Source organism: Microtus pennsylvanicus, chromosome 2 (assembly GCF_037038515.1).
Source record: "Microtus pennsylvanicus isolate mMicPen1 chromosome 2, mMicPen1.hap1, whole genome shotgun sequence".
Taxonomy (NCBI): Eukaryota; Metazoa; Chordata; class Mammalia; order Rodentia; family Cricetidae; genus Microtus; species Microtus pennsylvanicus.
Window position 1 is genome coordinate 57,190,876 of NC_134580.1, and position 24,876 is coordinate 57,215,751.

The window sequence follows — 24,876 nt, forward strand, 5'->3', positions numbered from 1 at the left end:
TTCCTTCTTTTGTCTTCTGAGAATCACCAGGAGAAAGATGATCACAGAATCAGAATCATTATTCCTGTCCCACATGACATGATTTCAAAAGGCAAGTGCTTTTTCTAGTCTTAAAATTCCATGAATTTTATTAGCAGGCGATTTCCCAGATTGGATTAGCATGCAGTTTTCACAAGCTCACCTGATTATGAGGAAATAATAAAATATCTCCATATGGTAATTTGTTTGGCTTAACATCTGCTGAGTCAAAAAGGACAGCTGGGTTTTTCAGGGAGTAGCGGCCACAGTAAGCGTCTGTCTCGGCCGTCTTCTGCCCTCTATTAATATGATCCTACAGAAACAACAATATTTCAAAGGAAAACGTGATTTATTATCCTGCTTTTCAACTTGAAACAGTCTCTTCCATCTATGAAATTCTTCATACATTCATTCTGATTCCTAATCATATTCATCCATTGTGTTTCTGTGTGGAGGCTTCTCAAGTCCCATCATCTTTTCTTTTACTATCATCTCATTAAAAGTGCCTATTCGTTTTTCATGAATATTTGTTTAGTACCAGGTACTAAGTTTTTGATTACTTTTATTTTATTTGTCATAATTCAAGTGATGAAGAACACTATCTTCATAAGAAGGGGGTAACCCTTTGGGACAAAAGAACTAAGGGTTATATTAATCTTGGTGAGAGGTTTCTAGCTCACATAAAGAAACCTCACTGGAAGAGACAAATGAGTTGCCCTTAAAGATAAATAGGAATTGTCCAAATCAGAGAAAGAATCAACTGACTTCAGAGGGTGAAACAGCAAAGAGAGGAAGATCCTAGAGTTGCTAATAGCTGAAGCCAAGCAGAGCCCATACATGAATGCTGGATAGAGACAGAGATACACCTAGGAAGGAATGGAGGATAATCTAATCCTCACCATCAACAGGACTACACTCATATACACATGCTGCCATTAAGCCGAAAAATTTCCATTTATTTCTAATAAATCTGCTAACGCAAAATATCATGTAGTAAATATTTTAGTTATTCATGGTTATTTCTAGAGTATTGGTCACGTTTAAATACCTAGACCTTCTGTTCGATCTTTGTGCATATATGTGTGTGGATGATTTGTATACATGCATGTTCATACGTGTGTTGCACACATGCCATGGCACACATTTAACAATCAGTATACACCTTCCACCTCATCTGGGTCTCTTGTTTACTGTTACATATACAGGCTAGCTGGTTGCAAGCTTCTTGGAATTCTCATGTCTCTACCTCCAATGTCACTATATGAGTGCTGGAATTGTAGAAACTTGCCACTATGGCTGGCTTTACTTGGGTTCTGGAAATATGAACTCAGCTCCTCCCATTTGTATAAGTGTTTCACTCACCGACCCTCTCTCCATGCCTGCATTTCATATTCTTGGGATGTCGCTTGGAAAGCATGCATATCTAGCATCCTCAAGTATTCAGAACAAAAATTAGAAAGTATATGTTTAATATTTTCCTCTGTTTACTAAAGAAAATTTATAAATCTCATAAAGAAAGAAATAAGAATTAAGCATTGTAATGCTTAATTAGACTAAGTGACTTCAAAGCAAGACAAGAAATTTACTGTATGACTCATTCCAATACAAATTATATGCTCTGAAGCCAAGAAGGGAGAGAACACATACTTCACTCATTTGAAGAAAACACGTAAGCACCCATTTTGCTTACTGTCTATTTATCAAGTAAACCCATGAGTGTTGGGAGTACTCTTTTCACTATTGACTCAGAGTTAGGGAAGATGCTAGACTGAGCCTTGAAAGCAAGCCTGTAACTAAATGACCTCTGCTGTCTGACGTAGAATACTACTAACAACTAATGCTGGCTCAAGAAGAGAAACTGCAAAATCTCAAACACTAATGGGAAGTTTTACTGAGTCCCTCTCAACGTTCACTAAACACTACATACCAGTTCAAAATCAGTTTCGTAGTCTCTGAAGTATTTTACTAGATATCCTTCTTCCAGATGTGAGATTTCTGGTGGACACTTGGCACTCACCATCTCTTCCACAGCTGCCTGAAACTAAATGGACAATATTACTCTTATCTCTAATCAACTTAAGATATAAGTAACTCTATTATTAGTTTGACTAATTAGCTATCAGAATATTTTCACGAGATAATTCCTATATTAGCCATAATTAGGATACTTTCATCTATAATTTTGTAAGAATTTTCAATATGTTACTATTTTAGTGTCTATTGGTCTTATCAAGAGATTTATTTAAGGATGATTATGTCTCGTTTTTATATAATGCAGGAATTTTGTTAAGTCTTTTAAGGAGAGCAATAAAATTTGAAATAAACAATTACCCAATTAAATATATTCCAAATAAATGATTTCCCTGATACATCAAATTATCTATAAAAATATGCTCAAATGAAATCTATTTTCAAAAGAACAGATTAAATTCTGACTGTAACCCAAAACTTCCAATTTTCTAAAACATTAAGTATTCTGGATTAAATAGGGATTATTATACACTACTGAGTCATAACTTTTACTTCTATGTGTCTAGCAAAACACAGAAAATTATTGTGGCTTAGGAATTAAAGGCTTAAGGCAATACATAGTATTTAATTCCCAAGCAAATAGTAATTGAAACCCACTGTACACTTTCCATGACCGGGTAATTCACAAGCATGCTTTGTTTAAAAACAGCCCCCACTCCAACACTACCCAGCACAACAGGCCATGTTGACACAGGTCAAAAAATCACTTTTTTCTTCTTTTAGTCTTTGTAATAGCTCTTCCCCTGTTGGCTTACAATGATTGACCAAGACAGTAGCAGACTGTATTACATCTCCTGAAAGTATTATTTACATCATAAGCTTGACATTTAGATGGTATCTTTTAAATAAAATAACAAAATATTTAAATTTTTTATAGAGTCTTTGTTGTATCCATATCTAAAGGTCTCTTTGACTTGTTCATAATAAACACTTAGATTTGTGGTGAAGGAGAGTTCTGGGGCGGGTAAGGGGCATTCATCTTCCAAACAAACATGGAGGATGGCTGCGGTGGTTTTAAGATGATTTCTCAGAAAAATGGGTAATCACACTAGATTGACTTTGTGCCCACGTGAGACAAGAATCATTTATAATAAACTTTTCATTAGTTAACCAGATGTTAAGTGATTGTCGCTGATGCCATGAAGCAAAGTCTTTTCTCTTTTGTGTATGAATAGCCAGTGTGAACTGTTAAAGATTGAGAAGAAATACATGTTAGAATGCTTCTAGAGCATACTTCAGCTTCCGATGACTCCGGGGCAAGGGGCTTAGAAGCAATCCCATCCCAGTTTAGTGTGAACGTCTCCAAATTGGGTTTTCCTCTGGTTTGTTCCGTGATATCCAGTGTGACATTATTCCCTTCAAATACTTCATAACCAAGCAGATCAAAATCTCCTGCATGTGGCACCAAATAGAATTTTAAAGAGACAATTACATCACACCCATACATCTAAAAGTGACATTCAACTGTAACCAAACTGATTGTATTTGGAGCTCCATTAACATAAAAGAAATAGGAATGGGAAAGATGCAGGATATCATAGTATAGTATATTTAGTCACAACAGAAAGAGCAAAATGACATTTGATCCATTTAAATTCAGGTTCAGAATAAACATAAAAAAGCAGGTTACAATCAAATCAGATAGTAAAGGTGAAGGGAGCAACTGGGCATTCAAAACATTAATTTATTGTATTTTTGATGTCAGTATTTTAGTGCAAAAATCTGTTTAGTTTTGATGACTATCAATTACAGAACACGAAGTGGATTTCCAATAACAGCTTACATTCATGGGCTTGTTCAAGGTACTACTTTGTAGCAGGTGAGGCCCTGAACTTCACTGCCTCTCTCTGTTGGGTACAGTCTTGTCATATACCCTGTTTTGATTTTGCCATTTATTTGTTAAGGTCTCTGTTGAAGTTTCAGAGTTTCTCTATGTTCCTTAATAAAAACGAAGCACAAGCTTACCTCTAGTTGACACAAAGGTTATTGTGTAGATAAAGGTCTGAAGATTCCTCTTGCTGGTCACTTGCACTGAATCTGGCTTTATAGACCAAAGGTCATTTAAAGCTGACTGCAACATGAAGTCAGAAGCATCAGCAGGTAGCCAGACTTTGGATGAATTAAAAAAGGAAAATAGAAGAATTGAAATCTTCCTAGACTTTTGCAACCCAAACTGGTGTCTTGTATTTAAATTTATTCTTGGGAACATTGAAGTTATCAAGCAGAAAACTGACCTGGATAATAATGTTGACTGTTTAATTGGTTAGTAATGTCTTTGACAGTAGGGAACCATATTTTATTTTAATATTCTATAATAAGTACTGAATACATTATTTGATATGTCTTACTCAAGACAGCAAAAATAATTGTTTAGGATTATTAATTTTTAGAATTTATTAACATAGAATATGTTATTAACTGAAAATTAGTACTTTGTAGGTTAATTATAAGACAAATTCAAAGGTGTATTTATTCTCTATTATGGTAATTTTCATTTCTAGTTTCTGAACTTATACCTGAGAGTCAATATGTATAAATATGTATATGTTTTAATAAATAAATACAATAGTATATGCCAGAAAGTTGTTCTAATCTTAGTAGAAACTTTTCTTCAAAATATATTTCTACTCCTTTCTCTAGCATGCTACTGAAGCTATCGCTTCTAAATTATCATTGTGCTAGAGCAAATTCCTTATAACCTATGTTTATATGCAAAGGCAAATAATTCTCTCATTAGTATAGCTTACCAGTTTTTTCCTTGTTGTAGATGAATCTGTATTGGGAACGTGAGCATGAGTTAGTTCCCACACATGGGCTGGTGACTGCAACCTGCTGAGCTTCATTCGTAGCATTAGTTGTCTCCCAGTTTTCCAAGGTTATAATCTATTTTCCAAAAAAAATAAGAAAATTAAAATATAGATTAACTGAACTTTACATAATTGTAATTGAGCTATGTAATGTATCTCCATTGTTATATTTTAATGAAAATGATATTCTAAAACATGTCTAAATCCTTAAGAAATGAAATCCTGGTTGTTATAATATAAGTATATGAAGAGGAAATTCAACAGCTATGTAATTATAATCCCCCAGCACACAACGTAATAACTGAACGGAGCCGGTCCGCATACATTTACTCTTTTAAGCCTCACAGATGTTATGCAAATATCCCAGTGATGATCCCAGTACCACACACTGGTTTTCAATGAAGTAGATATGTCATCACTGCAAACCTGTACTTCCGGGATGACTGTTGACTGAGCCTTAATGACTTGTACTTCATTTACTGCGTCTCCTGTCTGCTGTTCAGTGAAGACATTCTTATATTGGTATAGTCCGACATCAACAAAAGCACTCAGTCTATACTCTTGCAGCAAGATTTCAATGTAATATCTGAGAAATAGAGTAAGGAAGATAAATATTTTCCCCAAAACATGTCATGAGATCTTTTTTAAATGAATAAAACCAGTAACACAAAAGTTATTAAATTATAATAATGTATAAATGTACAATTAATACAAGTTTTTTTAGCAGTCTGTTAAACAAAATTAATTCTAGAATATACAAACATTTTTAAAAAGTATTCCTGATTCAGGATAGTTAATAAATATTTTACTAGAGAAGACACCAGCCTCAACCTTGTGGAGCTGGCACAAAGGTTCAGACCGTGATAATTTTCTGGGACACAACACTGCAGGAGAAGGGAGTTAATGTAGAAGCTTAGGTTTCAGAGAAAACAGCCGTTCTGGTTACATTTATCATACTTCTGTAACTCACAAAATTGTGGAAAGTAAACAGTTACAATTACAGCTACAGGACACTGGACCTGGGGCTTTGAGCACACTTGGCGAGTTTGTACAATTAGCAGTGCCCTCGGCCTTTGGGAATGATTAACTCTCTAATTAAGCCAATAGGCCATTGTGCACACCAGTTAAAACAAATCAAACTGTATTAAAATATAAGGTTACATTTTTAAATTCCATACAAGAACTTAAATACAAGGAAAATACCCTTACGCTTTTCCTTTCTGAAGATGAATCTCGTCTGATTTTTGTGTTGAACTTGAAAAATAACTGTTGGCATTGGCTGAGTGATATGCAATCTTCACCTTATCCAAGAAAGAGAGAAGAATTTTAACACAAAACTTTTCTACAATTAATTTTAATTTATCACTTCTTTATTTTAAAAAATTTTTATCAACGGGAAAATGTGAAAATCCACCTTCTTCTTCTAAGATCCATAGCAACATTTACTTTAAAATATCAAATCTTCATTTGTTTCATCCTTTACTGATACCAATGTCACTACCCAAATCTACCACATCGTTCTAGTCTTTCTAATAATAGAACTGCAATAGAAAACAGCAGAAATACAAACTAGAGATAGAGCTGTTATTATTATTTACTGGACTTTTGTTATGAAAAAACTCTTAAAGATTTGTGATGGAGGAAGGTCATTGGCTAATAAAGGAACTGCCTTGGCCCATTTTATTGGTTAGAACATAGGTAGGTGGAGTAAACAGAACAGAACGCTGGGAGGAAGAGGAAGTGAGCTCAGACTCCACAGCTCTCCTCTTGGGAGCAGACGCCTCGGAGAGACGCCATGCCCCGCTCCCGGACAGACACTCGCGATGAAGCTCCGACCCAGGATGGACTTAGGCTAGAATCTTCCCGGTAAGACAGGTGCTCACAGATTATTAGAGATGGGTTGATCGGGATATCAGAATTAGCCAGTAAGGGCTAGAGCTAAAGGACCAAGCAGTGATTAAAAGAATACAGTGTTCGTGTAATTATTTCGGGGGAAAAGCTAGCCGAGCAGGCAGCTGGGGTGTTGGGGACGTAGCCCCGCTGCTCCTATTACTACAGATTTGATCTAAATTACTTAATTGTATGTATACTTGAAAGTTACCCAAGCGAGCTAAATACATAGGAGGGCGAGAGGACTTTATGCTTCTTACTAAGAATGACTACATCATCTTTGGATAATGGTGTGGACAAGTTATAGAGCATTAGAATTTATAGACTGCAAATAACAACCTAAGCCTACATAGTCAGTATAAGAAAACATTTTGTCAAATAAATTGAGTACTGAAGTGTGATTTTAAATTTTGATTTATTATTTTCACATTCTTAAACCTCTCTTGAGAGACTCGTTCATAACGTTAAAACTTCAAATAAATACTGGTAGTCGACAGCATATTTATTCATGGGTATAAAAAAATCCAAAGTTTGCTGGGTGGTGGTGGCGCACGTCTTTAATCCCAGCACTCAGGAGGCAGAGGTAGGTGAATCTCTGTGAGTTCGAGGCCTGCCTGGTCTACAAGAGCTAGTTCCAGGACAACCTCTAAAGCTACAGAGAAACCCTGTCTCGAAAAACCAAAAAAAAATCCAAAGTTTAAAAGTCATTAGTGGTGATATATATATGCTTAGTAAACCCATGGAGTAGCATAGTTATTAATTTAAAATGTCAATAAACAACAAATATCCTTACCATATAATACTAATATACTACAAAAGATGACTAGAAAATTGGATTTATGATTCTTTCTATGCAAACCTCAAATACAGATTGTAACATTAAGACAGATTTTCATCTTATAACCAAGAAAATGTAAAAGATTTTTAAATTTCTCTTATTATGGTTATAATTCCTTCATAATAAAGAAAACTTCCTCTGTGTGTGTGGCGGGGGGTACTTCCCTTGACAAAGGATTTGAGTTAGGAACAAAAATTTTTTTTGAGACTGTCAAGTTCCTACTAGAAGTTTATAGTATTGGATCACATATGTGTTAAAATAGCAAGGACCTAATCTCATAAAATCATTTTTCATATAGTTTTTAATATATTTACTAATTTCAATTAAAATATGTGAAACACATTAAAGAATTTATAATAGTGTTTTCATGCTATCCATTAACATATTGCAGGTTCCCTACCTTATCCTCTGGATGTCCAGTCTGGCTGAAATAAATAGCATAGCGGTCATCACCTTTGATATAAAATCTATAAACATCAGAATCTGGAGGCACCAAAAATCCACTGATACGTGCAACAAATGTATCTTGTTCCATGGGCCAAATATAGGAAGCAGAATCTATCCAACTGGCACCCAGGTACCCTGGGGTATGTTCATTATATTCAAGAATCTCTTCAAGATGTACTGGCCGGCTATTATTCCAAACCTCCATCTTTAGGCCTCTTCCACCTAAATATAATGCAATAAATGAAATTGTTCATCAGGATGAGGTTGCTATATCTTGATGACCTATTAGGTGGTAGTTACTGTGGTCCTGTGTCAGCTGCATTTTCAGAGCATGTGTGTAAACAGTTGCACACACCCTACACGTGCTGATCCTAGAGACAGAGCACTTGCTCTTAGACTCGTCCACTCTTTAATTATTATGACTTGATCTACCTGAGTTGACATTTCCATCCATACTGCACATGGAAATATAATGTGGTTGATATGCATTTTAAACATTTTATATGTAGTTACCCTTTAGGTAAGATGGTAACATGTGGCTATACTATGTTGTTCAAATGTATGACTGGTGTTTCACATAGCAAAGTCCCACAGCTCCAAAATTCAAACCATTTTATTATTAAAAATAAACAAACTTGTCTTGATCATTTTCTCTAATAAAAGTTAGTCAATAACCGGCACGCAAAGCATGTAGCAAAAAGACAGATATTGGTGTTTTAATATTTGTCTCAGTATTTGCTTTCTTCTGTTGCTGCTTTTCCGAAGAGCGATCCTGTGCTAAGATGTCACCTGCTTCTAGATTAGGTGTATCTCCACTTGTAGGATAAACTGTGACATGTCATCTGCTTCTTAGATAGAACCACAGAGGGAAAGTTCGGTGTGACTATACACGTGAGGCAAGCATGTGGATTCATCTCTTCTCAATCAGAAAGGAGTTGTCAAATGCTTGTTCCTGAAAGATGCAGCATCCTGAGGCCAACACCTTCCTCAGCCGCCTTTTGTTTGTGTGCATCTGAAAAATAATAGCTAATGCTCTTCACCTGCACTTGCTGAGAAAAATCTTGAGCAGATTAAAGTCAGCCTTTTATGGTGTCAGTGGTCATTGATACACAACTTCCACTGAATCAGCAATCATTAAGATCAACATTCTTTTGTAAATTGAGAATGCTTTCCTGATATTCAAAGCAATTTGGAGGTTGCAAACGATAATTTGTTATACTACAAACACCAACGGCATGATAAAGAATAGATTTTACTGCTTCCAAAAGATAAGCAGCTGCTGCTACGCACACAGATTTTCCAAGATGCAGGAGGCAGGAGCAGGGTCCAGACATGGCTATTTCAAGGGGCCAGAATGAGGAAGTCTGGGGAAACTCTGAGTGGTGTTTCTTTCCTCTACTTTTATGCCCAGATCATTCTAAACCAGTAAGATTTAATCTCCCATAGTTATGCTTTTAGCACAGAAAGCCTTTTTAATCATTTTGAAAAAAGCATTATTTTTAGGATTATAATATATTTACAAGATTTATCCCTTTTCTTCCTCAAAACTCTCCTGTATATTCTTCCCCACTCTTCTCTAAATTCATGGCCTCTTTTTCCTTAATTGTTTTTATTAATTTCTTAATATATTGCATATATCTTAATATATAGGCTACATATATATATTTAATATATATTCCTAATTCCTAATAATTTCTAAATAGACCTTGCTAAGATTTCACACAGTTACTTGTAAGCCTGTTTTCAGGGATGACCACTTAGCCTTGGATAACTATTTTATATGATCTTCCCTGGTGAAGACAGTTTATCCCAGTATCAGCATTCCTTAGCTGCCTGTAGCTCTTTGTGTACAATTGAGGCCTCCTAGGCTGTTAAGAATTTCACTTTGTGCCACAATGTGATTCAAAGAGTTAAACCATTTTATTTTTTTTCAATAAGGTCACACTGTATTACAGCAAGGTGTTAGGATTTAGGTTACAGCTTTGATGCAACTATTTTAATAAAAACATTCTCAGGGTTGACAGAGTGGCTGCTAGAAAAATACCTATGAAGTGAGACATTGTAAACTAGAAAGCTTTTAGGAACTTTATTAAAGTTCCTAAAAGTTGAACTCATATTCTTAACCTAAGAATATACATCAGTAATAACTTTTCCTGCAAACACAGAAATTGACATTCTAACTTATGATAACTTACCTGGATAGAGGGTTTTGAGGCTCGTAGGTTTGGGAGGAGTCTTGCAATGTATACTATTTTCTGTGACATTCAAAATATCACAGGCTTGACCTATAGAGAAGTAAAATATAAAATACAAACAGGCTTTCGAATGTAAATCACACCAGCCTATCTTAAAATGCTGTGAAATTTTTATTAGATTTATTCATTTTATTTTATGTTCATTTAGCTTGAGTGTATGCTTGCCCACCACATGCATGCTTCGTGCCTGGGAAGGTCAGAAAAGGGCATTGGCTTCCCTGGAACTAGAGTTAGGCATGGTTGTGAACCACAGTGTGCGTGGCGAAAATTGAACTCAAGTCGATCCACTGTGAGAGCATTAAATGCTCTTAATCCCTGAAACATCTCTCCAGCCCTTGAATTTTTTGTTTTAGTTTTTTTTTTTTTAATTGTGTGGCTTGGGCAGTTTGTGGGGCCACTGGCAGTCGGACCAGTCTTTATCCCTAGAGCATGAACTGGCTTTTTGGAACCTATTCCCTATGAAGGGATACCTTGCTCAGCCTAGAAACTGAGGGAGCGGGGACTTGGTCCTTCCTCAAGTGATGCTACAGACTTTGATGACTCCCATGGGAGTCTTCCCAGCCTCGGCCTCCATCTTTGGAGGTCCTTCCCCTGTGCCCACCAAACATTGACCCCTCTCCAGAAAAGGTCAAAACCACTCCCACAGGCTATTTAAACTGCTCCCCAGAAAATAAACACTTGGTTTCCTCTCCGGAGGCCTGGTGGCCGTGTTGGCAGCTTCCTGTTTTCCTCGGGGCTACCCTGGAGCGCAGGTGTCTAATTAAACCTGGATATATTTTAATCTGGTCTGATTTGGCTTGATTGGGGTTATTTTGTGTCCATGGAGTGGCTCGGTTAGGAAATATTCCTAACAGATAACAATAATGAAATGGCAACGTTCCATACAAATTCCTAAAGAACAGGCAGGATTTGTTTTTACAAAGTAGTAATACATAAAATACCTCCAATTAGAACTCTCACTGGGAGATCGGTCTGATCAAAGAACCGCCCCTGTATCGTCAGAACGGTGCCACCTTGAATGCTGCCTTTTGAAGGGGAGATTGTTGTGACCTCTGAGGAAGGAAGGCACGGTATGTAAAATGTTGTAAATGTCACACACAAATCCAATCTGCTTCCTTTTACCAAGATTTCCACATATTCTAGTCACCATTCCTAACACAGGAGAGCTTGAGAACACCTAAGGTGGATTGCCAGGGAGGAGTGAATTCAGGCTTTGACCCTTGCGGTCCAGCAAAGACGCTGAGAACACAACTTTCAACTTTCATAGAGTCTCTGACAGGTGTGGGTAGTGATTGGTGCTAAAAAGCCCTCAAATGGATGAGAAAGTAGAGAAAACATGAGCTGAGCAGAGCCAATTCCCAAAGAAAATGGGCAGAATTAAGGTAGAAGCAGCCCTCTTTCTACAGGATTTTGAAGAGCACGCATCTATAGAGCAACACGTTGGTTTTGGCAGGGTGATGTATAACCCTAGTGGGCTTAGTACTGGGTGTGTTGCCAAGGTTGACCTTGAGCTCACTGGAAAGCTTCCGCCTCAGCCTCCTGAGCACCAGAATCACAGACAGGAGCTGTGTTTGGCTTTGGATTGACATCTGATATTTTCTCAAAAAAAAAAAAAATGGACTTAACTATGGTTATTTTTTTTTGTACAGAAAAGGTTTAATATAATTAAAACAGCCCAGTCCATCAAGTCCAAGACATATGGTAAATCATTACTAATTGATTTCATAATTTTTCTTTTATTTACATATAATATGTAACATTTAACATGATCTCATAAATAGGTGTGAGCCTTCTAAAGTAACCTCAATCTCAGATTATTATTATATATAATGATTCAATATATTGCTATTGCATGTGAATTTTTCAGTAAATAAATTTGAACACAAGTCAAGATTTCCCACAGTCAATTGATATGAGCAGTCACACTATTCTTCCATTTTTAAATAATTTATTTTTATTTTATACACATTGGTGTTTTGCCTGCAAGTATGTAAGTGGGAACCAGCTTCCCTAGAACTGGATTACATAGACAGCTGTGAACTGTCATGTGGGTGCTGAGAATTGAACCTGGGTTCTCTCGAAGAGCAGCCAGTGCTCTTAACCGCTGAGTCATCATCTCCCCAGCGCCAGAACCCGCCACATTTTTAGTGCTCTTGGAATCTTAGCCTGTCCTTCAGTTACCCGTGATCTGGGAAGGAGGACAGTTCTTCCAGCAAACTGGTACTTGCTTTTGATACTCTCCTGGGAGTAGTTTAACCTGGAGTAGTTACTTCAAAATAATTCAATATAATTAAAGTCTGGTAAGGGATTTTTGGGTGCTCACACTAGGAGCATAAACCTGACAATCCTGGCATGTGGTTGAAACTGAGAGGTTTTTTATCTTTAACTCAACAACTAAGGTCGAGCTGGGCTGTTTCAGTGCTCTCCCTGCTAGGGAACGAGTCTATTTCTCAACCTTACACTATGCGTAGCTTTGAGGGGTTCTAGCTCCCTGTCACGCCTTCAATCACATGCCCCATTATGGGTACTTTTCGTTTCCTAGCAGGACATACACTAATATACACTTTACTGGTGTGACTACACCTGGTTGGGGAAACTGAAGGGTACGACACCTCTTTCACACGGAGCTGGGGGACGTGTCACATACCTGCATATGTCTGAAACATTGAAATTTTATTGAGAGATGAAACAAAGTATGTCATTTTCTCTGGGAAACTCCTGTTGGGAAAAAAAAGCAGAAGTTCTTTGTTTTAAAAATCACCTATATTGATGGATTTTGTCACTCAATTTGGTTGCTCCAATGACAGAAATTAAGGCATGGCCCGCAGCGGAGCAGGGTAGAACCGCTGAAGGAAACAATCGAATGGGCCACATCCTCATACACTTACCGGTTCTGCATGTATGTAGATCTCTGAGGACTTATTAAACTGCTAAATATTTAATAAAATTCACTTTAGAAATCTTTCTTTCTTTTTTTCTTTTGCAAAAGGATTAAAACAGAAGCCAGCAGGAAGATTCCGTTTTGTATAGGTGAGCTGTTCCTCCTGTCACCCACACGGTCCCTTTGCCTAGCGTCTCCCCAGGGTCCAAGGACACTGAGCTAATAGTGCTCGGTTTATTGTGTCAACTGATCTTCACACGTGACGGAGATAAACATCAAAGAATTAATTTAGTCAAGAATACAAAGCCAGTAAGTGGCAGAAGCAGAACCACAGCCCAGGCCCCTTGTATCCAGTGCCCACCTAACTAGACACTACACAGTACCCCTAGCCAGCCCACTATGTGTGTGATAATAAAAATGGTGAGAGCAAGGTTTATTCACGAGGTTTAAATCATCCTTCACAAACACAGACTCTAATATTTTTATATATTTTTATAGACAGTTATAATTCCGTAACCTAGAATACTGAAAAAAAAAACCAGAATTCTGAAAATCCGCTGAACTAGTCTCTTGGATATGCGAGTCTTGTGGACGAGACCATAGCCAACTCTGCTGTCAATCTCACCCAGGTTTTACAATGTGCACTTTCAACACTAAAGAATCTAGGAAAAAATTTGTTGCTTAAGGAGACCATCTTAATTTGTCTGTTTTCATATCATAAACTTTCCGGTTGATTCCCCTGATCTGAATCCATGCCAGCATCAATAACACTGTGTCTGGGCAGACGATGCATCTCAAAAATTAATGCTGCTTCTGAAGTTAACAGGAAAATTGCCTCCTGAAATAAAATTTGAATGTAATTTATTGTGGATGACACTGGGGTGATTTCCACTAATTTATTGATAATGACTAGGCATTTCTCAATTAAGACGGTCTCATCTGAACCTTATCAGTTTGGAACAGCTGTTGTTTGAACTTGCGGAAACGGAGCATCAAAGGTTGGGCATTCCCAAGAAATGCAGAATGTGTGCCAATGTGGTCTTTGTTTCATTTTATATGCAGGGGTGCTCTTAAAACTTGTAATATATGAATTTTATAAGTTATAAAATGATTTAACACTTTTAAAAAATACCCTGCAATTTTAAACCGTGGATTTCTATGTGGTAAATTTCATGTTTTAATAGTTATTTTTAATTCCTAAGACTATTTTATAGAGAAACATACTTTACTAAATTATATGTCATTAATGTAAAACTATCAGCCATAGGCTTTCTTTCTTTCTTTTGTTGTTTAGAGACAGGGCCGTGTTTTGTAGCCCTGGTTGCCTGGTATTCATTTTGTAGCCTGTGGTGTCCTTAAACTTATGATAAATCTCTTGTCTCAACCTCTCAAGCGCTGGGTTTGCAGATGCACACCACTATGCCCAGTTAGTCATTAGCTTTAAAAAGACTGAAAATGAAGTTAGAAATCAAGACCACAGAATTAACAGGGAAATGGAGCATTCTTGCTAATATTATGTGTGAATTTGCAAGCTTTACAAATTATTTTTTGAAACAGGGTTTCACTTTTTAACCCAGACGAGACTGAAATTCATTACATAGCCCAGATGGGTCTCAAACTTATCACAATCCTCCTGTCTCGGTTTCTTGAGTGTTTTCCTGTTCAGCCTTTGCCGGATTTTTAGATGGAGTCTGAGTCTGTTGTTGCAGCAGATTGATTTATGTAAGCTGCACAGTAATATTCAGCCTTGATCACTCAAACCATTTACTTTAGGGTAATTACTTCTCTGAGAGATGTATGATGGATTTGGCAATTAACACTTTTTATATAGACTCAGAAGCAAATTCATTTTATTTCATCTTAAAAAGAATGAAACCGAGAGCCTAAAAGAACTCTATGTTGTCCTAGGAAGAATTTAAAACCCAGTAATGGTTGGTCCTGACACTGTTTTATAAACCCTTTGGTAAAATTCTACTGCCTAATTTACAAGTTCTTTGCACATGGGTCTGTTCTTACAGAAAACAGCTTTTAAGTCACATTGAACTTGAAGTTCTTTGCCTTGAATAGTTTTCAAAGGTGTTTTCTAATACACTTATGCACCTTCTACCCTGATTTGTCCTTGAATTATACTAAGCTTCAGGTTTCTTTTCCAATCCACATTGATCTACAATAAAGCATCCAGCTTGGGCATGATTTTGTTATAAAATATTTGTTTCTATGTGTTTAGAGCTAACTGATCTCTAAATACAATGATAATTGACCTTGACCAAATTGTAATTGCAGTTCCATGCAGGGAGGAACAAACTCTGAATCCCTCCTTCAGCCTGGGACACTCAGGAGAATGACACCATCTACTTTTATTGAACTGCTGGCAGTCATTTCACACTTTTAATCACTGAGCCCTTTAATCACAAAAAGAAATCAATAGGCCTATCTATTATTGATACACTACAACTTTATTAGTAAAGAGTATTACTCATTTGGAAGTCTGTCAACTAGCTCATCCTGTCAATAACACTTTGACATTTGGGGCAGGACAACTCATTTAAGTTTGATCATCATGGTCCTGCCCACAAGAGTCATTAGCACACACAGTTTTACCGACAGTCAGTAAATGCTGCCCCTACACACATCTTCAAACGCTCCCAAGAGTGCAGTAGTCCTGCTCAGAAAGACTTCTATGTCAGAAATTTAGATAATGATGAGATGTGGTACTGAGGGCTGAACCCGCCATCAGTCATGGCAGAGCGCTGAGACCATGTGCCTAGGGCATGGATTTAGACAGCATGCACTAGCTGGTTCTGCTCACAAGATATTTCTGATGAACTATTTAATATTCATCTCATTTTTTTCCCAGTGGGAAACAGGATGGGTAATAGCTTATTTTGTAGGTTCTCCGGAAGACGAATCTAGATAGCATAGGAACCATGTCTAATACCACGCCTGCACTGTATAACATGAGCAACAACAAGGAGAGATGCACAGACTTACTTTTCTATAAATACATGAAAGTATTTTACTGAAATATGTGAATAGGAAATTTGGAAATAAATTCTGGATAGACATAGCTGTGTGTTATTAGTAGTTATACTAAGACACAGTCTTGAAAACTGTTATCACCTTTGCAACATTCTGAGCACGGATATATCAAAAAAATTTTTAAGGTAACACTAATCATGAGGTTTTATTTATTCTTACATTAATTCAAAACAAATTTTATTTTTGTTCTGAAAAGAATTACAATTAAAACATATGAGGAATAAGACATAAAATAGCACTTTTTCCATATCATGTTTACAAGCGAGAGTCCCAGTAATAGAAAGAGCTTTTTGTGAGTTGAAAGTTATAAGTGAACAGGAGTTACAGACTCTTTGAATGTAAATATTTTTGTGAGGAAAATGATTAATCCTCTAATCTCTGCATCAATAGAGCAAAGTAAATATATACTTTATTTACCCATTTGAATAAATTATGAAAATTATTATTTACAAAATGGCCTACCTTCCATAATCACTATCTAAGATGAAGCTGACATTGTGATGACCTGAAATTAATTAAAATACATAATCAATTAAATTCTCAATCAGAAAAGAACAATAATTCTACATTAGAAGGCTGATTAAAGTTTAGAGAAATTTATATAATAAATACTTGACCTATAAAGTCCTAATGAGGTGGAAATGAACTATTTTTTTAATTTATTTATTTATTAAGGATTTCTGCCTCCTCCCTGCCACCGCCTCCCATTTCCCTCCCCCTCCCCCTATCAAGTCCCCCTCCCTCATCTGCTCGAAGAGCAATCAGGGTTCCCTGACCTGTGGGAAGCCCAAGGACCGCCCACCTCTATCCAGGTCTAGTAAGGTGAGCATCCAAACTGCCTAGGCCAGAACCTGGAAACAACCTAGATGCCCTTCAACGGAAGAATGGATGAAGAAAGTATGGAATATATACATATTAGAGTATTACTCAGCAGTAAAAAACAAGGACTTCTTGAATTTTGCATACAAATGGATGGAAATAGAAAACACTATCCTGAGTGAGGTAAGCCAGACCCAAAAAGAGGAACATGGGATGTACTCTCATATTTGGTTTCTAGCCATAAATAAAGGACATTGAGCTTATAATTCATGTTCCTAGAGAAGCTAAATAAGAAATGAACTATTTTTAAAGTATGTACAATATAAAAACATATAAGTGGGTATTTTGAGGTTATAACTGGAAAATCTGACAAAATATGATTACACATGATGAATGATAAAAGATGCACATGTGTACTGCCCTGAGGTCCTTTCATTCATCCAAAAGCTTTTGAATCATTAAGAGCTTTGGGCAGCAGGAGCAGACACAGCGAAACAGAATCCATGTCCTTCTAGCACGGCATATCATCTCGGTCAAGAGCAATGGCACCAAAAGCTATCTATTGGAATTATTGGGATAAGGTTATCAAAGAAAAGGAAAGCGAGGTTTGAGGATGGAAAACAGAGCTCCGAGAAAGAGTTCCTGGCCAACAATTTTATCTGAAATGTTCAGGCTAGAATGTTTATGCAGGATCTGAGACAGAAAGGAGGAAGCTTGCTCACAAATTAAAAACCATGCAATGGGAGCTGGAGGGAGTCAGGAGAGGGCTGAATATGGCAAAGTACATTATAGACATGTATGAAATGTCTCAGTGAAGCGCTAATGTGTGCCAATAAAACCTTAAAGAACTAAAAGATCTGTATATTTGGAGTATACACTCTGAGAGGAAAAAAATATGTTCTAAATTAAAGACTCAATACAGCAGCAGAGTTAGTCATGTATCCTCTGAGGGAAGAAAGGAGTAAAAGAAGAAGCCAAAAATCACATCATATGTAAACTTTAGAAAAAACCCAAGTGATAGATTTGAGGGGAAAATAACCCAGGGAATGTCGTGGAGAAAATAAACCAGGGAAGAGCCAGGCTTGGCAAGAGGAAGGCTAACACTTACCAATGTAAGTCCCTGTTGTCTTACATGTCACAGACCCTGTATCTCCACTGGGATGATCGAGTTTTAGACCATACCTAGCAAAGTAAATATGTTCACATTAAGGCTCTTATTGACTATTTAGATACTGTTATTTCCTAAAAACATCTCTTTATATCACAGTATGTATATTGCTGCTATTGCTGCAATGAAAATTTCAGCAAAACGAATCATTTCTCAGACTTTATTGGAGATATTTCAATCAAATACATTTATCACTGAAATAGCTTATGATTAATTGTGGTATTTTTGTTAATGTTACTTTTAAGGCATTTCAAATGCTATATCAAGTGCAACAATGATGTCATAAAGTTATTTCTTAGTAGAAATAAGAACCTAAATAGTATGTTACATTAGTGACATATATTTGTGTATAAGGAAAAAGCCAGTTATAAATGAATACTAATTTATTACATAAAAGGTAATTATTACAACCCATATAGCTATGCATTATTGCTAATAATTACTACTTAAAAGTATTATATTTATATGGATTTTTATTTTAAAAATTACTTTAATTACTTACAAATCATCAGAATGTGGCAGAAGGAGTTCACAGGGCATTCCTCCAATATAGGTTCTGTACAAATATTTTGCATTAGAAAAAAAATCAAGTCAAATTTAATAAATTTAAAATTATACTCTTTTTACTAAAATCAATGGCTACCTTATTTTTTCCTTGGTTGCTTATTTTTCATCACTCACTCCTTAAACATCTATTCATCATCCCTATGTGTCAGTTCTTTCTCTTGGCACGAAGACAAATCTGTGAATGTGAGATTTCTCTATGCTTTTGTGACAGACAATTATCTGGGAAATAAATATAGTAATCATAACACTTTTGGTATAATTTAAGTGTAAAACAAAATAGGGACTTCTCCAGTGAAAGTTTAATCAAGTCAAATAAGATGTATTTTTGTAAGATTAAGATGTAGAAATCGAACATCAGAATGCCCGATGTCATCACCAAATGATTTTGGAGGCTCACAGTTGACAAGGGTCTTGCTATATCAGAATTGATGGTTTGTAGCATCAGAACATGTCACCCAGCTTGTGTGAACTGAATCCCAAGCTGCTCAGAGACGTGAACTATAAGTGTTGATGACTTCTATTAGAAGGAAACACTGATATTTTAAATGGACTTTTGTACACAGTCCTTTTTTTTCATTTTCTTAAATCAAAATATAATTACATAAATTTTCCCATTCTCTTTTCTCCCTCAGGCCCCTTCTATGTCCCTATTCCCACTGCATCCTTCCAAGTTTATGACAACTTTGTTATTGTCTCTCTCTCACACACACATGAATATGTATGTTTTATTTAAACTTTACATTAGGCTTCTTAAGTAAAAATAAAAAAATATTATTCCCATTGGAGAGCTCTGTCAAGTCAAATTCTCCTTTTAACCTTCTGTTTTATTCCAACTAAATGATAAATTTATCAGCTAACATAGGCTCTGATTAGACAGATTTAACAATTGTGATCATGCTATAATTTAATACTTATCATCCTCCTATTTTCTTCTACTTGCTGATGAAGACACTGAGACAGAGATGTGAAGTAGCTTGTCGACATCTAGCTAGTAAGGGATACGGTAAGGATTCAAATCACGTGTTCTGTGTTCTCACATGTGCTAACTCCCCTGGATAGAAAAAGTATATGTCTAAAATAGCAGAGCTGGAGAGATATCCCAGAGGTTAAGAGCATTGCCTGCTCTTTTAAAGGTCCTGAGTTCAATTCCCAGCAACCACATGGTAGCTCACAACCATCTGTAATGGGGCCTGGTGCCCTCTGCTGGCCTGCAGACATACAATACACACAGACAGAATATTGTATACATAATAAATGAATAAATGAAAATAGCACTCTGCTTGACTAGATACAGATACAGATTAGAATTTTGCTTGTTGAAACTTCTAGGTCAACAACTTGTGAACAGGGGCAAGTTCCTCAACTCATTTGAGTGTCTTTTATGATTTGTACCTAGACCAGATTGGGAAATTTGGCAGAAAGGACAAGGCCTGACAGGTAGAAGATCTTCTGATTTTGTCCCTAGAGCAGAGACTCTTTGCAACTCAGGTAGAATCAGTCAGTGTCTTGGGAGTCCCAGTGTCATCATCAGCAAGGTGCCCATGAGGTCACTAAGTGTGTAAGAATTCTCATCCTCTTAGTAGGTGAAAGGTCCTCTACACTTGCCTGTCACCTCTCAAGGTTTCCAGATGACAAGAGTCAGGTCCCTTCTGAAGGATATTATGATTTCAGAAAACAGTTTTCATTGATTTCCTGGTAGGGCACAGAAATAAATTCTGATGGTAGGGAGAGGAATCTCTTCTCAATCTTGGTTTTATTTATTATTGCGTATGTGTGTGTGTAACATGCATACATGAAGCCTCTCACAGGCTGGAGCTTGCGTGCTTGCATGTGGAGGTCAGAGTTCCATGGGCTCTGAGGATTAAACTCAGAGAGATGAGCTTGTTTGCAAACACTTTGACCTGCTGAAGTCACCATTTTGGTGACTCAGAATCTCACTTTGAAGCTTATAGTTTCCATTCATTATAGGAAAAGGCAAGTGAGGAAATTCTAATAGTAGTAATATAAGGCATCCATAATTCTCAATTATGCTGAAGCAGACACTCTTTACTTACACTAAATTGTGCACATAAAACATTTCTCTCGTAATTATTTTCCTCTGTATACATATTCATTATAAATGATTGCAAAACATTATATACTACCCTGATTTAATTGTGAGTTCTGGCTCACAATATGCTAGATAAATCACTTTGATTTCATTTAGTATAAATTTTTACATTGCTTGTTTGGAAAAGTGTATATGTGCGTGTGTGTATGATCTATTACCTTTTTAGTACTTAACAAAACTTCTAACTGCTGTATAAATTGTAAATTGAGTTCATCCATTTATCTCTCTGGTACAAGTATTCAGTAGGCAGGAAGCACCCTAAAAACAACATTATGGCATCCACTTCCTTAGGAAAGAAACGGACACCTTTCAGGCTTTTAAGAAAGGGCTGAGATAACCCCACGTATGCCACAGGAAAACTCTCCCATGACAGCAAAGATCTCCAGTCCAAAAGGGGGTGGAAGTTTTTGGACTAACCAGTGCTATCTCATCTGGCCAAGAGTTGGTAAACAGAGCAACCAGGACTAAAGCTCTCGCTGCTCATGAGCTGTTGACTATGCCTACTTCCTATACTCTCCCCTGTTTCAAAGTGTGGTAGAAAAATGTAGATTGTGTTAGAAGCCCTGGATTCTACTACTGATCTTGACTGAGCTATCCATTTCAGGCCTTAGGTATGTTCACATATGTAAAATGTAGCTGGATAAGGAATACGATTCTCTATTAATGAAGTTCCGAGGCTATCCTGTAATTATTACTGACTTTGCTTTCAGAGAGAAAAAAGTCATATCAGACCAGAAAAGAAGGAATCAACTGTAGTCTGGTTCTCTTCCTCTAGGACTGAAATTCTGACTAGTTCTATCTAGTTGTAGTTGGCTTTTATACCACCAAGACTCTAGTATATTTAGGATATCCTGTCTCATCTGTAAGTTATAGGACTATTGCAATATTTCCACACTAAAAGATTACCTCAAAATCCTAACATTTCTTCCATTTGAGCTCAGTGCAATATTACTTCCATAGACGTCCGTGAAGAGCCGGCCTTGAATAGTTATTAACGTTCCTAAAAGCAACACAAAACAAAACAAATCCTCAAATTGATTCTGGTTGAGAGTACCTGTCTGTACATTTCATTCCCAAACATTATAGATTTTCCCAATAAAACAGAATCGAGACATCTATATTGATTTCTCAACACTATTTTCAGCATTGCTTTGAAATAGCTAAAAATACAATAAAACATGAGAACATCACTAAGGAGTCCTAGATTAATGCGCTATAAAATGAACAACAGAATGAATTCTTTAGTAAATATTAGTTGAGTCAATATTTAGCTTGCTTGAAAAGAAAAAAGTCCCACATTACTCCAAATGTTAAAAATGTAACTTAGATAAAAACAATATAAAAATGAAATTAAAAAATCCTGAAAACTAGGTAGAAATTTTATGTCCTATTATATAATCAGGATGCAATGTCTTCCCCAGGAAGGGAAAAAAGACATTAAAATCTATAGACTTAATGAAGAAAATTACTTCACAGAAAAACTATTAATGAAAATTTAAAGCAAATTATAAATTCAAAGTATGTTTCCTACATATATGACAAATACGAACATCTAATATCATTGAAACAAAGAAAGCATGGTTATCATTAAATTCAAGTAAGACCCTGGCATGGTAGTCACATCTGGGCCTGCACCACAAAAGAACTGTTGTGAATTCAGGTCCAGCCTGGTCTACAAAGTGAGTTTCAGGCCAACCAAGAGTACATAGCAAGGTCTTGTCTCAATTTTTCAAAAACCAAATAAATGAACAAAATTTAAAAGAAGACAACAAGAAACAAATCTTAAATAAATTTGGTGGTAGACATCAAAGACAGGGGAAGATTTAAATGCAGGGCTTTTTTTTAGCAGTTATTTTTTTTTAATCAAACTTTTTGAAACTGTCACTATGTATCAGCTAAGTCCTGCCTTTATCTCTAGAGTTATAGGTATATGCAACCTGTACCTGCCACAAAATTCTTGACAACAATTAGGACTTCCATTAGTCCAGGCTGAAGAAAAGCGCATTCTCACTTATTTCTACAAGATTATAAACTGATAAGATCACATTATCAAAAGAACACTAGATACTAGCTCAATCTCTGACAAAGAAAACACATTATTAGTGATTAAGATTCAACCTTTGAACATAATTTTAAATTAGCCATTATTATTATAATCAGAAAAATAATATTTATAAATTAACTATACTTTTGTATGCTAAAAATAAATCAATTGCCACAAGTCCCAACACGGTTCAATTGCCATAGAACAGACCTGGAGTCCCAGATAAAGGTGTGATGCTTCTTATTGTTGGGGTTCTAAAACCTTTTGCCTGTAAAATATTAATAGCCATGTCAGCTAGCATTCTTACCTCTATTTTGATCCTAATTTCACAACTCTGTTTTCTGTATCAGTTTTATTTCAACATTACTCATAATCTGACTGTCAAAATAGCTTTTCATATAGAAAATGAAGTTTGGGACATTTTCTGCTTTTTTTCAAGATCTTTATCCTCTAAAAATTGACTGGAATTTCCTAATATTTGTAGTCTGGAATTTAAAAAGTCAATCATGCCTTTGTAAACAGTATAAGCGAAACCACAGCAATAACCCTCCAGTAAAGTCTTTCAGGAGTGGATAAAATACATTTTTAAGATTTACTTCTAAAGAAAAATAAGAAACAAAGTATATTTCAAAACATCAAAATGAAACATAGAAAGAGCTCAGCAAGGCTAAGTCACCATGCAACACCGGTGTAATTCTTAAGAATGACAGGGAGGTCATCAGTATGACATAAACTCCAGTCCCTGGGACAACAGCCCCCAAAGGTGCCTGTGTTCCAGTATGAGTCTGTCGGGATATACACAGATGGCTAAGTGGACTGAAGATTGCTAAGTAGCTGGCCTTGAAGTGATGTTGGAAGCAAAGTGAAAGAGACGTAAGGAAGCATTAGACCACCTTTGCTGGTTTCGAGACAGTGGGAGAAGACCAGGAGCTAAGGAATGTGGCAACATACTGGAGCAAGAAAAGTCAAGGAAACATGTTCTCCCTCTAGTCTCTGGAAAGAATACCCCTCATAGGCACCTTGCCAACTTAGACCCACACCGGACTTGTGATCTACAGAAACAAATGCTTAACGTTTCAGACATGCTTGAGTACGTGCATGAAGGGGAGAGAGTCAATAGTCCAAATTGATATATTAAGCTCAACCACCTGCTAGTCATGTGATTACATGCAAGTAATAGAATCCTTCTGTGCATCAACTTTAGAGACAATAATATGAGCATCCGAAAGTGAGATTGTTATATAAACAAAAAGTTTATAATCACTAAACACTTATAACACAGCCAGACATACAGTAAATGATGCATTATTTTGAATAATTACATTGAATTATATTGACTAATATATTATTAATCAAATAAACATGTCTATTTCTTTTTGCAAAGCAAAATCAAAGATGGCTAATAAAAAAGACAAATACTAGTGTGCAAAAAAGTTAATATTGATTATATAAAGAGCAGAGCTAAAGGACAGATTAGTCATCCTAAGTAGCACGGAGACATCTCGGTACTCAATAATAAACAACTTGAAACCTAAGTGGAATTTTAAAGAATGTATAAGACAATAATTGAAGAAACATATTTTCCTAAATGTCATTATTTATAAAAACCTGAACTGGAGGGGCGAATATGTTCCTTTAGACTCATTACATTGGCAATTATATAGAAGGAAGACACGTTAACATTACTATTTAAAACAGGGAGGGGGGTAACTCCCTTAAAAGAAGAAAGGAGAAAATCAAACCAAGAGCAGAATTTAGAAGGAGGGGAATAAATGATCAGCAGGAAAATGAATTGAGGATGTGAGCATTTAATTCATTGATAAACGTAGTGTTAAGGAGGAAGAAACAAAGCAGCAGTAAATGAGGTTAAGTTAATATGGAAGTCAATTAAAATAGAAAATTACATTTCGCTACTTGTTAATATATCTGTTAATGTGGAAATGGATAACAATCTATAAAAAC

At 36.2% G+C, this 24,876-nt stretch overlaps 1 protein-coding gene across 3 annotated transcripts in view; it reads right to left on the minus strand.

Annotated features, from left to right (window-relative positions):
* The window catches only part of Pkhd1l1 (PKHD1 like 1), a 126,291-nt gene that overhangs the window by 91,418 nt on the left and 9,997 nt on the right, over nucleotides 1-24,876 (minus strand). For all 3 annotated transcript variants that reach the window (XM_075961048.1, XM_075961047.1, XM_075961046.1), the window contains exons 5-20: nucleotides 23,125-23,182; nucleotides 21,777-21,870; nucleotides 18,696-18,749; nucleotides 18,134-18,207; nucleotides 16,669-16,711; nucleotides 12,934-13,004; nucleotides 11,228-11,338; nucleotides 10,227-10,316; nucleotides 7,985-8,253; nucleotides 6,066-6,157; nucleotides 5,283-5,442; nucleotides 4,797-4,932; nucleotides 4,015-4,158; nucleotides 3,284-3,441; nucleotides 1,946-2,059; nucleotides 182-331 (exon numbers count right to left, since the gene is read on the minus strand). In XM_075961048.1, coding sequence (XP_075817163.1) covers nucleotides 182-331; nucleotides 1,946-2,059; nucleotides 3,284-3,441; nucleotides 4,015-4,158; nucleotides 4,797-4,932; nucleotides 5,283-5,442; nucleotides 6,066-6,157; nucleotides 7,985-8,253; nucleotides 10,227-10,316; nucleotides 11,228-11,338; nucleotides 12,934-13,004; nucleotides 16,669-16,711; nucleotides 18,134-18,207; nucleotides 18,696-18,749; nucleotides 21,777-21,870; nucleotides 23,125-23,182 — 1,818 coding nt within the window. The remainder of the gene's footprint in view (nucleotides 1-181; nucleotides 332-1,945; nucleotides 2,060-3,283; nucleotides 3,442-4,014; nucleotides 4,159-4,796; nucleotides 4,933-5,282; nucleotides 5,443-6,065; nucleotides 6,158-7,984; nucleotides 8,254-10,226; nucleotides 10,317-11,227; nucleotides 11,339-12,933; nucleotides 13,005-16,668; nucleotides 16,712-18,133; nucleotides 18,208-18,695; nucleotides 18,750-21,776; nucleotides 21,871-23,124; nucleotides 23,183-24,876) is intronic.